The sequence below is a fragment of the Macaca mulatta genome, chromosome X, assembly GCF_049350105.2.
Source record: "Macaca mulatta isolate MMU2019108-1 chromosome X, T2T-MMU8v2.0, whole genome shotgun sequence".
Taxonomy (NCBI): domain Eukaryota; kingdom Metazoa; phylum Chordata; class Mammalia; order Primates; family Cercopithecidae; genus Macaca; species Macaca mulatta.
Genome location: NC_133426.1, coordinates 5,709,408 through 5,724,803, shown reverse-complemented (window position 1 = coordinate 5,724,803; position 15,396 = coordinate 5,709,408). Strand labels below are relative to the sequence as shown.

General features: G+C 39.6%; 1 protein-coding gene across 2 annotated transcripts in view; it reads left to right on the top strand.

Moving 5' to 3' along the window:
* NLGN4X (neuroligin 4 X-linked) overlaps nt 1–15,396 on the top strand; it is a 341,030-nt gene that overhangs the window by 66,657 nt on the left and 258,977 nt on the right. For both annotated transcript variants that reach the window (XM_015126897.3, XM_028842354.2), the window contains exon 2: nt 14,413–15,189. In XM_015126897.3, the coding sequence (XP_014982383.1) occupies nt 14,718–15,189 (472 nt within the window). In that variant the 5' untranslated portion in view covers nt 14,413–14,717. The remainder of the gene's footprint in view (nt 1–14,412; nt 15,190–15,396) is intronic.

Here is a 15,396-nt window from a genome sequence, read left to right as displayed (position 1 = left end):
CTGCATTTAGAATTGTGTAGAGTAAAGGTTTTGATTTATTTATTATACCTCTGTTTTCTTTAAAAAACCTGCATGTGTAGGTAGGAATTTTGCCAGAGGTGGGAATGTGAGAGTCACTGGTTTGCAGTATAGAGCATTCTATACTGAGAGATTTATTTTTATGTCAAAAAGAAAGTGAAGAATCTGACAGATTAGAATCTTCGTGTTATTTTTATTTAAAAACCTTGGAAGTCTCAATATCAATTAATATTGACTGCTATTTACTACCATTTTTGGCCAAAACCACATTTCATTTTAATGAATTTTGTCTTGTTTGAATGTTCATAAGGCTTCGGAGGTAGTTTTAGGAGATAGTTGCCTTTGATTACTGAGGTATATTATTGGGTCGATCCTGATTCTGTCTCTTGACTTTGCAACTCTTTCCTTCCTGAATGCTGTTTAAAAGAGCCTTCCTTTTATGACTCTTTTCTTCCATCCTTTTCTTCCTTCCCATGCTAATGTGAGACACAGAGGTTTTTATGAGAAGCCTGTTGTCTATATGCTGGATCTTGGGAGCCTTGGTTATATCCTAGAGATGGAAGGTCTGATCTCAGTTTAGTTCTGACCCCAGGACAAGAAGCCTCTGGGGAGTAACTGACTCACTGGGATAGAGCCTGTTTTCACAAATTAATATTCCTGTCTGGGGAAGGCAGAGGAAACATTTTGGGGAGTGGGTGGAGCTGATGAGGTTCAAGCCTGAGGATGGAGCTTGTCTTTCCTGGGAGCTTGTACAGTGTCATACTCAGGAAATAAGCTTTGTGGGAAAGGTGATGTTTAGTAACCTAGAGCCGTATGCCTTGTAAGGCCCTCACCTTGTCATTCTGCACTGTCAGAAGCACATGAGGAAAGAGTGTAGGCTGTCAGAGTGAGCATCACACTGAAATAGGAACTTCTCAGATAGAGCCGTCTGCCTAAAACGAAGTAACCTTAGTAAATAGGATCTATGCTACAGAAAATAGAGTACTCTAGCCAGGGTTGTGGAAGACGGAGCTGATCCTGGGGTCACAGGTAGTGTCTTGGGAAACGTTCTGAAGACACTCAGCTTTCTGGATATTGTATAGTTCATTAGTAGAGGTATGAGCAGTGGTTATGAAGCTCCTTATGAAAGAGACATAGAGATATACCCAGCAGTATTACTAGAGATGGTTCTGGTTCCTGTTTTGCACCTGGGAGTACACACTTATTCTTGTCCACATTAACCTCCAGCTGTCCACATGATCAACCATCTGCAGACCCACTGCCAGATGAGGGTCGTGTCAGGTCAGAAGTACTAACTCCAGGTCAAACCGTGCTATTTAGAAATTGAGTGTTTTTTTCTTACTCAAACTGACAGTTTTCCTTTGTAGAAGAACTCACTCAGCTTCCACTCTGGGTTAAATATTACCTTTACGTGATCAGTATTATCTCTGCCCACCAGATACAGCTACGAGAAAGCCTTTTACAGGAAATGGGGTTAAAAGTGACTGGGTATCTAGAATTCTCTATTTTGTTTGCTAAATTGCAGGCAAATATATTCCCAGAACTAGTTCTGATACCTTTTCAGAAATAGGCTTATTTGACATTGGCTGAAAGTAATATTCTAACACTTTACTGCTATGTCAATGAGTGATAAGTTTCTGTTCATCATGAAATTCCTGCAGGCAAAAACCATAGGGACTACATTATGAAGCCTATGAGAATTTTATGGTGGAAACATGAGTGGAGCAGGTGGTGGAAGTAGCTCATCTCCTGTGGATGTGGTACCCACAGGAGATGAGCTAAGGAGAACGCCCTGAAACCTTACCTTGCCAATTTTCTGCCTTCTGTGTCCTGGTTCCATCTGGTTTCTTTGTGTCTCTTTTCTTCCTTTTAATTTAATAGCATTTGCTGAAGACCTTCTGTCTTCCAAGTTCAAGTATTAGTCATCTCTGGGCTTTGCCCTTAGATACTCATCATAGTCCAGCAATGAATGTAAGCATTGAGGAAGTAATGGTGACATAATGTGAATGTTTAGTCTGGTATCATCTTCCTCACTCTTTGTAAATCTTGGTGGTCTTAATTCTTGAATGTCAATGCTTACCTCTTCTATGTTGTCTTTACAGAAGTCCTCTGGCCTAGCTCTCTCTACATGTCTAAAATTGTAGAAGTGTCTTCTAGGCACTCCATTCCAAAGTCCATTCTGCAGAAGTCCACCATCCTACAGAAGGAGCAGGTGGGAGGCAATGGACCACAGCCTGGCTTCATGGTAGCAGTTGAAAAGCAATGGAGCACAGACTGGCTTAATTGTAGCAATTGAAAGGCAAGCTTCATCTCATTAGCTGGAGTGTTTACTACTTGAGGATGGGAACTTGATTGGTGTATCTTTACATTTTATCAAAATGGGTTTCACCGTGGAAGCATTCAGTGGTACCTCAGTGAATAATTGTAATTAGCTAGGATTTATTTGGGGAATACTTATTGTTCTAAATTTATATGTATTTACATATGCCTACTGTATTAGTCTTTTTTCACACTGCTGATAAAGACATACCGGAGACTGGGTAATTTATAAAGAAAAAGGTTTAATGGACTCACAGTTCCATGTGGTTGGGGAGGCTTCACAATTATGGCAAAAGGCATGGTAAGAACAAAGGCACGTCTTACGTGGCGGAATTCAAAAATAGAGAGCTTGTTCAGGAGAACTCCTCATTATAAAACCATCAAATCTGCTGGGCGCAGTGGCTGACGCCTGTAATCCCAGCACTTTGGGAGGCCGAGGCGGGCGGATCACAAGGTCAGGAGATCGAGACCATCCTGGCTAACTCGGTGAAACCCCGTCTCTACTAAAAAATAGAAAAAATTAGCCGGGCGTGGTGGCGGGCGCCTGTAGTCCCAGCTACTCCGGAGGCTGAGGCAGGAGAATGGCGTGAACCCGGGAGGCGGAGGTTGCAGTGAGCCGAGATCGCACCACTGCACTCCAGGCTGGGTGACAGAGCAAGACTCCGTCTCAAAAAAAAAAAACCAAAAAAAAAAACCCAAAAAACCCATCAAATCTTGTGAGACTTACTATCACAAGAACAGTATGGGGGAAACTGCCCCCATGTTTCAGTTATCTCCCACAGGGTCCCTCTCCCTACACATGGGAATTATGGGAGCTACAATTCAAGATGAGATTTGTGTGGGAACACAGCCAAACCATATCAGATACATATGCATATCTTTATGTAAGGTATCTTTATGTAAGGTATGTGAATATAGGTGTGTATATTCACATTCTCTTGTACTTTCTCAAACACAAACCATAGCATGTGCATAGCATGAGATATAACTCAATATCCTTGAGTTACATCTGCTACTCTGCCCATTTTACACATAAGAGATGGAGGCATTGATGGTTGTATTAGGGTTCTCTAGAGGGACAGAACTAACAGTACATATAGGTATATAAAGGGGAGTTTATTAAGTAGTATTTATTCACATGATCACAAGGTCCCACAACAGGCCATCTGCAAGCTGAGGAGCAAGGAAGCCAGTCCGAGTCCCAAAGCTGAAGAACTTGGAGTCTGATGTTCGAGGGCAGGAAGCATCCAGCATGGGAGAAAGATGTAGACTTGGAGACTAAGCCAGTCTAGTCTTTTCACATTTTTCTGTCTACTTTATATTCGCTGGCAGCTGATTAGACAGTGCCCACCCAGATTAAGGGTGGGTCTGCCTTCCCCAGCCCATTGACTCAAATGTTAATCTCCTTTGGCAACACCCTCAGAGACACACCCAGGATCAATACTTTGCATCCTTCAATCCAGTCAAGTTGACACTCAGCATTAACCATCACAATGGTGAACAGCCTTCTCTGGTTGCTGATGGAGTTGAAGTGAGAGCCAGGATTTGAATCATAGTCAAAACTACACAAAACTTCTGCCCCACACTACCTCCCAGATACATAATGCACACATGAGTAGGTGCTTTTGTGCCTGTTATAGTGCATTTGAGCCTGTTGTTCTTCACTTTGCTCCTGTTATAGGACCATCTCTCTGAAAACAGATGATCAGCATCATACTCTACAGGTAGTATTGATTATCTGTAGCATAAAAGCATGGAACATGGGATTTTCAGGGAATGGAGTAGGAAAAATTCCTGAACCTAATCAGTTTAATAGTTTGATATTTTACTTGGTTCATTTGAATATATATGTGTATACACACACGCATGAAATTACATGAATAAAGTAAGTTGTAGTGTATTGTATCTATATAAATCTCTCTAACCTCCAAAAATGTATATATCCAAACTAATTATTTGTCAATCTCTCCGTCTTTCTCCCTCTCTCTCTTTACACGTATTTATATATGAAATATTTCTCCAGACTAACCAACTGAAATATTAAGCTCCTATCTATGTTTTATATTTCTGCAAATAACCAACCAAAATATTAAAGCAATTAAGCTCCTAAATATTTCATGTATCTATTATACCTATATTATTTCTCCAAACTAAACAACTGAAATATTAAGTTTCTATGTTTTATATATATAAAATATTTCTCCAAATAACCAAGCAAAATATTGAGCTATTAAGCTCCTATGAATGTTTTATATTATTCTATATGTATAGAATAATGTATTTTATATATTTTATATTTTATAGTCTATATATAGAATATATTTTATATTCTATATTATATAGTAATATATTTTATTTATATTTTATTTTTATAATATATTTTTAAATATATTTGTATGTTTTTTATATATAGAATAATATATTTTATATTATTCTCCCTCTCTATATATGGCAGGTTAGTTTGAAGATATCTATACATATAATATATTAAAATTTATTTTAGGCCAAGTGTGGTGGCTCACGCCTGTAATCCCAGCACTCTGGGAGGCCAAGGTGGGCGAATAATGAGGTCAGGAGTTCAAGACCAGCCTGGCCAATATAGTAAAACTCTGTCTCTACTAAAAATACAAAAAATTATCTGGACATGGTGGCGCATGCTTGTAGTCCTGGCTACTCAGAAGGCTGAGGCAAGAGAATCGCTTGAACCCGGGAGGCGGAAGTTGTAGTGAGCCGAGATCTCACCACTGCACTCCAGCCTAGGTGACAGAGTGAGATTCTATCTCAAAAAACTTATTTTCTAGATATAATTTTATGTATAATAAGTTCAAGTACAAACTCATGAAATAGCTCCACTTATATATGAGGAGAATGAAGATTATTTGTACAGTACAATTAGTACAGTGAATTCTGGGAAAAAGTCAGTAAATACTCATTTCAAATCCTCATGTACAATTCAAGTAAAGAAAAATATGCTGGCATTTTTATATCCTGCTAATAAAGGTTATCTGGTGTTGGAAAACATATTTTATTTTTACATGTACTTAGTAGGTGTATGTATTTGTGGGTACATGAGATATTTTGATATAAACATATGTGTAATAATCACATTTGAATAAATGGAGTATACATCACCTGAAGCATTTATTATTTCTTTGTGTTACAGACTTTCCAATTATACTTTTAGTTCTTTAAAAATATGCAGTAAATTAATGTTCACGGCAGACACCCTGTTGTGCTATCAAATACTACATCTTATTCATTCTGTCTATATTTTTGTGTCCATTAACCATCCCCACTTCTCTCTCCCTCCCATTACGCTTCCCAGCCGCTGGTAGCCATCATTCTACTCTCTGGCTCCCTGACTGCAACTGGAAGAAATATTTGTAAAGGATAGGCTGGAAGGCTACATTGACTCTCACTGTTTCTGGCACACTAAACCTTGCCATTTTCTGCAGTACAGATTGTCTAGCTTCAGTTATGCCTTGCTACTTCAGTGAAGGACTTTCTGTTCCCACTGGGCTCCTATACTGAGTTTGCTTTGGAGATAATAGTCTGATATGTTAGAGCGTCGTAGTGGTGAAAGCAACTTAAGAGGTCGCTGGCACAAGCCCTCATTTTGCAGTGGAGGGAGTTGGTGGTGAGGGCACTAAATGATGGGCCAGAGAGCACTTGGCTAATTAGTGACCAGGGCTATAGCAGGCTCAGGTGCCATGACTGTGCTTGCCATGGCTGGCAGGATCCCAGGGCTTTTCTGTGTAATATGTGGGTGGATGGTCTGTTGCCTTGGACTTGTTGCATAATCATGGAGAAAATAGTGTATATTTTCCCTTCAATTTTTAAATCCAAGATAGTTTGATAGCACATGGGAAAATAAAGTCATTGGGTAAAACTTATACAGATGAGAATCTTTTGATTAAATTTTCATTGTAAAATAATCATAGTCATAAAAAGTGTATCAAAACGTGTATATGGATATTCATTTTAAAGAGTGAAAAATAATCAGATACGTGGTATTGTACCTATTGACAGACAAGGAAAATGAACATTCCCACTGTTTTTATATACCAATGTGAATTGCTTCCCTCTCTCCTACCTCTCAGTGAAATCCACTTCCCCAAGATTCGGTTTTCATAATGCCCTTGCTGTATATTTCAGGGCAAACATAGCTCTGAGCAATATATTGTTTAGTTTTACTATTATGTAAATAAAATCACACTTTTTGTAGTCTTCTGTGACTTGCCTTTTATGTTTGAGATTTTCCTATTTTCCTCCATATATCTGTATTTTATTTATTTTTGACTGTTTTGTGAAGCCTTCTGTTTTAATATGCCAACATTTATTTATTCATTATCCTATTTATGGATATCTGGATTGTGGCAATATTTTTTGCAATTATAATTGGGGCTTATTTATCCTCAGCAAACTAACACAGGAACAGATACTCAAACACTGCACGTTCTCACTTGTAAGTGGGAGCTGAATGATGAGAACACATGTGTACACATGGGGGTGGGAAACAACACACACTCAGAACTGTCTGGGGATGCCTGGAGGGGAGAGCATCAGGAAGAATAGCTAATGGATGCTGGGCTTAATACCTAGGTGATGGGTTGATTTGTGCAGCAAACACCATGGCACATGTTTACCTGTGTAACAAACCTGCGTATCCTGCACATGTACCCTGGAACTTAAAAGTTGAAGAAAAAAATATGGGGCTGCAGTGGACATTTCTGTGCATATTTCCTGATGCACGGGAGTTCTAGTTGCTCCACATCGTTGCTCAGTACTTGGCCTCATTGTTTGTTTGTATTTTTATTGATCCTATTGTGATTTCATCTGCATTTCACCAATAATGAATGACATTGAGCCTCTTGTCCTACGTTGAGATTATCTGTAGATTTGAGGACTCCTTCCTGGATGTGGATTTATGGTGGAGGAACCAACAAAGATGGCTTTGAGTGTAGTCTGAATTACTAGAAAAGTAATGATCTAGTTATCCAAATATGAAACAAAAGCATGGAAACAGTTTGGGGATCGGAGAATGAGAGTTTTAGGAGCACCATATGATGTCTATCTGACTATATTCTTGAAGAGAAGATAGTGGTGGCGCTACAGGCATGGTGGCACACACCATGTTGTCAGCTGGCACTACAGGTGTATACCTCCATGACCTTCAGGATATATGACTTTGAGTTCGGTGAGAGAGATGAACACAAAGCCTAGAGAGATCTGCAAATTATTTGATTTAAATTTGGAAATTGTGTTTGGAAAACATTTAATTTGACACAGAAAATCAAGCATTAATGAGCTTTTATTATTTGCCAGTCCTTGTGCTAGCTTTAGATATGCAGAAGATGAATAAGAAGAAAACAAGCAGCACAGGTAGGGATAGATACCTTCATGAGAATGTAAGCTTCTAGTGGTCGGGAACTCCTTCTTTACCCCATTATGTACCCTTAGCTAGCATAGTGATCTTTACGGGATACTTCTATGGTCTGAAGACTTGTGTCTTTCCAGAATCCACATGTTGACATTGTAACCCCAAAGTGATGGTGCTAAGAGGTAGGACCTTTGGAGCTGATGAGATCATGAGGGTGGATGCCCCAGAATGGCATTAATGACATTTTAAAAGATACCACAGGGAAATTCCTTGCCCTTTCCCCCTTTTCCAAAGTTATAAGGAAGATACAGCCCTCTAGGAAGCAGGCCCTCACCATACACTGAATCTGCCATGCCTTGATCTTGTATTTCCAGCCTCCAGAACTGTGAGCAATGAATATCTGTGGTTTATAAGCCCCCCAGGCTATGGTATTTTGTTACAGCAGCCTGAATAGACTAAGCCAACTTCTAAGTTTTGGTGTTGTCTTATTTCTTTGGTCAGTATAGGATCTTTCTGTCTACATAGTTTGCTCTAGAAAGATGTATGCTCTATTCCTAATGCTATCTTTGTCTTTCCTATCTATGGAATATCCTCCTATCCAATTGGTCTTGACTGGGCGACATATAAGCCATTAACTCTTTACCCTTGGGTTTAGTTTGGGTTCTGCTAAGCCCCCTGCTGAAAATTCTGGTTTCTACAGTTATGGCTCATACATGTTCCTGACTCATTAAACTTCAGTGGAACAGAAATGGTGAGGGAGGTGATGGAGTTGACACTTTGAGCTGCCATATGGTGAAAGACTGTCTTGAAGATAGTACATTTGGCATCTTTTTTTTTTTTTTTAAGAGACGGGGTCTTGCTAGTTTGTCCAGGCTAAACTCAAACTCCTGAGTTCAAATGATGCTCCTGGCTCAGCCTCCTGATTGCCTGGCAATACAGGCATGTGCCACCATGCCTGGCCGCATTTTTACTCTCCCATTGCTTAATATATAGTAAAGATAATGGTTCACAATGGTAAATTTTGTGTGTGTGTGTATACCAGTAACATTTTATTTATTTATTTTTACCTTGAACATATTCAGTATTTATTTGACAATTTTTTTAAATTTCAACTTTTTTTTTTTTTGATTCATGGGATATATGTGCAGGGTTTTTTACCTGACTGTATTGGATGGTGCTGAGGTTTGAGGTACAGTTGATTCTGTCACACAGGTATGGAGTGCAGCACCCAACAGGTAGTTTTTCTACCTTTTCCCCCTCCCTCTCCCCACTGTAGTAGTCCCGAGTTTCTGTTATTGCTTTATGTCCATGAGTACCCAATGTTTAGTTCCCACTTCTAAGTAGGAACATGTGGTACTTGATTTTCTGTTTCTGCACTAATTTGCTCAAAATAATGGCTTCCAGCTGCATTCATGTTGCTGCAAAGGACATGATTTCATTTGTTTTTATGGCTGCATAGTAATCCATGGTATATATGCATCACATTTTCTTTATTCAATTCACCGTTGATGGACTCTCAGATTGATTCCATGTCTTTGCTATTGTGAATAGTGCTGTGATGAGCATACATGTCCATGTGTCTTTTTGGTAGAACAATTTATTTTCCTTTGTGTGTATACCCAGTAATGGGATTGCTAGGTCGAATGGTAGTTCCTCTTTTAAGTTCCTTGAGAAATCTCCATACTGCTTTACACAATGGCTGAACTAATTGATGTTCTTACCAACAGTATATATAGCCTTCTCTTTTCTCTGCAGCCTCAACAGCATCTGTTGTTTTTTGATGTTTTATGGATAGCCATTCTGACTAGTGTGAGATGGTATCTCATTGTGGTTTTGATTTGCATTTCTTTGGTGAAAAATGGTGGATTTTTAAATGGGATTTGATTTTTAGATTTAATAGAAACTGCATAGGTGACTGTGCAAAGAACTCTTAAGATTTGACAAACACCAAATTAGATTGTAATCTCCTTTGTGTAGGAGAGGAAATAAAGACCAGAATATTAAAATATCTACATGTACAAAAATAGACAAACTGGCAGATTGCTGGTGTTGGATGGATGTTGAGCAGGGATGGAGGACGTGTGTGTGCATGAATGCATGGCCATGTGTGGAGAGTGGTCGTTCTTGTTGGTATCAGCTTAGAGCTTTGGGCTTCAGAACAAAAGATAAGCCACATCCCACTCAGGTACCCTAAAATGTTGTCTTCACTAGACACAAAAGAAAAGGGAAGCCAGAGATGTATGTAGCTTGTGCAGAGTTTTGGGAAAAGCTCTTCTAGACTTTCTTAGTGAGCGGTAGAGAAGGATTATTGTACAAGCCCAGTAATTTGGGCAAGGATCAGCTTCTGTTGCTTTTGTTTTCTGGATGCTCCATAATGAATGTGAGATGGAAGCGGATGTCTCAAGTGCTTCTTGTTCTCAGAAACCTCCTGGCAGCAGACATCTCAGTGGGCCCAGATGTTCAGCGTGGCTGGAAGTAAAACACAGGGAAGGGTGCTGTTTGTCAGTTATCCTATTTTTTTTTTAATGCATCTACAAAGCTTCCTGTTTTCTAATATATTACAAGCCTTTGAAAGACAAGGCCATAAACACTCAGGAGATGTGATTTTATTCATTTTAAGGTCAAAATACCAAAATACCTGTTATCAGGGCTCACCTTAATTAAATATGTATCTTAAAATTAAACCAATCTCAATTTAAGGAATGCATACTTAGGGGAGAAATGTATTACAATTTTTATTCTGAACACTTTAAATTCTGATAGGCCTAATAGTGCGAGCCTTGCCTTAATTGCAACCTGAGTCAGAATAACTGCCCTGCAGAGAATCATTTAAAATACCCAATCAAGTTATAAATCAGTCAAAATGCCATTCTGAGATATTATTTTATGCAGTCTTCGCAGAGAATAAATGCTATATAGCCCTTCTTCACTCCCAAAGTATATGTATATATTTAATGAAGTTAGTTTTCACCTTTTTATTAACATTTTTTATCCATTAAAAATTTTAGAATTCATTTTGTAGTATATCCTCTTTATCTTAGGAATATGAAAAATCTACCTATTTATGAATAACTATCAATAACCACATTTCATCCTTTGTGAAATCCTTTTCAGTTTTTGAAACTCACATGGGAGATCTTTTATTATTTTGCCCACAAGGGTATAGGTTGGTTAAATTTACAGTGATTCTTTAATGATGATAATGTACATTTGATTGATATCAGTAAGAAATATTGATATCTTCAATATCAACATTGCTTGTAATGCTAGAAATTTACAAGTTGCCAATTTTTTGAATGTAACTATGTTTACACACACAGACAACGTACATGACAGCACTAGTTATATTCGCTAAATATACCTACTGATACTTAATCATTTACACAGCCACTATAATTTTATACTTGATGGCTTAAACCAGTAATTCTCACTTGAGGGTGGTTTTGGCCCCCGGGCTATCTAGCACTATCTAGAGACATTTTCCATAGTTAAAACTGGGTAGGAAGTGCCACTTTCGTCCAGTGAGTAGAGGTCAGAGATACTGCAAAATACTTGGGCTTTAGATTATAGTAATTTTGTGCAAATTAGCCAAATTTCAAAAAACGAGGGAGTAAAAAAAGATAGCTCTCAACCTGTGAATATTGTGAATGCCCGATCTAGAACTAGTAAGTGGACAGATGCCCTTGGGCCCGTCTTCTTAGCTTGCTGCTGCTTCATAATCGCTCACTGCCCATCAGGACCTTGTGGGATGCAGATTTAGACAGAGGAGGGATTTGATCATACAGCTGGTTCAGTCATAACCAATATGTGGCTCATAGTCTCATTCACATTGAGTTTGAGACTTTTAAGACGTGGGCTGGAATTCCTCATGGAACTAACTTTATATACCTTGGAAGAAGTCTACCCACTGAATTCTACATTTATTGAGCTCTGTGTTTCAGGGACTATGCAATACCTTGAGGATACATACTATCTCATTTTGTCCCAAGTAGCTTTTAAATACTTGGGATTAAATGAGATAGTATGTAAAACCAAATACTTTACAGCTACGTGGGACTAAGTGTGATAGCATGTAAAATCGCAAATAGTAGACTGGTAAAGTGAGTCCTAAAGAATTTGAATGACCTGCTGTCAGCCTGCTCAGCACTAACAGTGAGTTGATAGCACCTTGTGTCTCTGTACCCAGGAATCTTTTGGGCAGGTCTGTGTTGAACATTGCAGCATGTTGTATATGTTGACTGGGCATCTTCTGTGCTCTTCAACTTTTGCCTGTAGGCTCCCTTCCTGCTCTGCACAGCTCCATGAACCAGGTGGAACACACCATTTTACCTTTTTGCAGTCTGCAGAGGTTGACTTGCTTCCCTCAGCTCACAGAGGTAGCATCCCAGGACTCAGGTTCATCTGAATTACAAGTTGATGGCCTCACTGCTCACAATAGCAAAGACATGGAATCAACCTAAAGGCCCATCAGTGGTAGACTGGATAAAGAAAATATGGTTCATATATGCCATAGAATACTATGTAGTGATAAAAAAGAACGAGATTATGTCCTTTGCAGGAACATGGATGGAAGCAGAGACTATTATCCTTAGCAAACTAATGCAGGAAAAGTAAACCACATACTGCATATTCCCTCTTACAAGTGGGAGCTAAAGATGAGAACTCATGAACACAAAGAAGGAAACAATAGAAAAAGCAGCATATTGGAGGGTGGGCAGTGGGAGGAGGTAGAGGATTAGGAAAAATATTTATTGGGTACTAGGCCTAGTACCTGGGTGATGAAATAATCAGTACAACTGACCCCTGTGACAAAAGTTTACCTGTATGGCAAGCTTGCATAGCTACCCCTGAAGCCAAAATAAAAGTTAAAAAAAAAAGTTGATGATTTCACCTGTTCTCTTGGGGAAGGCTCTGAAAGTAACAGCTACCTCTAGTTAAAAATCTTTCAGGAAAGAATCAACCAAACACAACATCACCTCTTTGTTTTTCTTGTCTGTCTCTTAATTATTCAGAAATGGGATTGCTATATGGCAGACATCCAAATGTCTACAGTAGAATTCAAAGATAGAAGCAAACACCTAAATCAGCCATTTGGTGAGATGCTATTTGTCACTTTCAAAGTTACAATCCAGATTTTCAGTGCATATTCATCCATCTCTGGTGAACTTTTCCCAGGATGGCATGTACTATGGAATTTCCCCCTGTTGGTATTATTGTTCTGTGACAGATCCAGCTCCAATATGTTTTATTTTAAAAAACAGCCATGTGATGTATTCTGTTCATCTGATTACTTAAATGAAACAGATAATTATTTTCTGATGCAAATGCTCTGAATAACCCACAAAATCCTTAGAAACCCATATGTGTACTTTGAGATGAAGAACTCTCTAAAGGCACCCTCCTTGTGACACCTAGTGAAATGTTTTCCGTTATTAGGGGGTCATTTAACATACTGTCTATTGCTGCACAGCATTCTTTTATTGTCACAGGAGCAGCGATTTCTCTAGGGATAGTCATATTATCCATGTAGAGACAAACTGAGGTGGTTACCCTTTAAAAGTTGACTCCAGGCTCACTGGGAAAGTAACTCAAATGTAGCCTCAGCTTTTTAAATGGGCTAAAGAGTGAAGAGGATACCCTCTAAGGCATGCAATGGATTACTGGAAAGTCAGGCTAATCGTATCAACACTTTTAATTATGAATGAAGTCTTCAGGAGACTAGCACTACAGCATGTATTTGAAATGCACCATCTTGTATAGTTTTTTTACAAGGAAGCTGAGATTCAGAGCAGTGAAGTATGTAGCCTAAATATATATGCACTTGACCAGACCAAGGAGAATTTGTGTCCAAAGTCTACACTCTTTTCATTTGATGATGTTCCCTTTGTGACCTGATAAATATCCACATCATGATGCCAGATTGACTTGGATGCATACTTCCATTTTCCTCCTACTGGAAAACTTTCAGAGCTCCATGCATGTCTCCTTAGGAAAATGTGACAGTTTCCTTAAACATTTGAGAAACAGTGTTTTGGAAGTACCCATGTATTGATAACCAGTCTGGTAAACAATAGCAAAACTGGGAGGTGTCGTTACCATAATCTGCATAACCTGTATAACTCTTGAACATCTGTTTGTTCATTCAACACAGATTTGTTTAATGTTTTCTAAATGTCAGGCATTGTTCATGGTGATAGGATGTACAGCAGGAATTAAGACAAGTGGTGGCTGCTAGGCGTGGTGACTCATGTCCGTAATCCCAACACTTTGAAAGGTTGAGGGGGAGGATCCCTTGAGGCCAGCCTGGACAACATAGGGAGACCCGACGTCTACAAAAAAATCCAATGAATTAGCCGGACATAGTGGTGCATACCTGTAGTCCCAGCTACTCGGGAGGGTGAGGCAGGAGGATGGGTTGAGCCCAGGAGTTGGAGGCTGCAGTGAACTATGATAGCACTACTGCATTGTATCTTGGGCAATATAGCAAGACACCATCTCTGGAAAAAAAAAAACAAATAAAGACAGGTGATGTTCTTGCTCTTGCCTACTATGTGGAGATGGCACTATACACATTCCTATACAAATGAATAGGAATTTCTTAGAGAGATGTTGTAGATTTCATGGAAGAGCCAGCCAGTGTTCTAGGTGGTCATTGTATGGCTTCATTATTCTTGTCTGCTTTCTTCCTCTTTTAGGCTGCCTTGGAGTTTTCATGAGAAATTGTCCCTGGAGGTGTTAGATGGTCACAGCTTCCTTGGAGCATTGCAGTTGCTGGAATCCAGTTTCAGGATTAAGGGAGGGCTGCCCCCTTGCAATGGGCTGCCAAGAAAACCGCTGTGCTTGTTCTTAACCTCAGGCTCTGTCTGTGATCAGTCTGAGAGTCTCTCCCAGGTCTTCTGCTCCCTGGAAAGCCCCATCTCTCTGCAGGCTCGCCTCTGGGCTTTGTCTCCTTGGAGCCACATCACTGGGACAGCTGCGGATGTGGATGCAGATTTGAACCATGTCGCGGCCCCAGGGACTGTTATGGCTTCCTCTGTTGTTCACCCCAGTCTGCGTCATGTTAAACTCCAATGTCCTCCTGTGGATAACTGCTCTTGCCATCAAATTCACCCTCATTGACAGCCAAGCACAGTATCCAGTTGTCAACACAAATTATGGCAAAATCCGGGGCCTAAAAACACCGTTACCCAGTGAGATCTTGGGTCCAGTGGAACAGTACTTAGGGGTCCCCTATGCCTCACCCCCCACTGGAGAGAGGCGGTTTCAGCCCCCAGAACCCCCATCCTCCTGGACTGGCATCCGAAATACTACTCAGTTTGCTGCTGTGTGCCCTCAGCACCTGGATGAGAGATCCTTATTGCATGACATGCTGCCCATCTGGTTTACTGCCAATTTGGATACTTTGATGACCTATGTTCAAGATCAAAATGAAGACTGCCTTTACTTAAACATCTACGTGCCCACGGAAGATGGTGAGTACCTCATTGGAACAGAAAACAATACCTCTTGGGCAGTGTGTAGAGACATTTGCCAGGAGGGTTTTATAGTGTCTCGTGCATGATCTTTTCTATAACCTGTTTATTTTAATTTATTTTTCATATTACAAATGCAGTTCTTGCAACAACTTATCACGTGTTCCACTTGTATATATTGGGCCATCTACTGGCTAGAGAAAACTA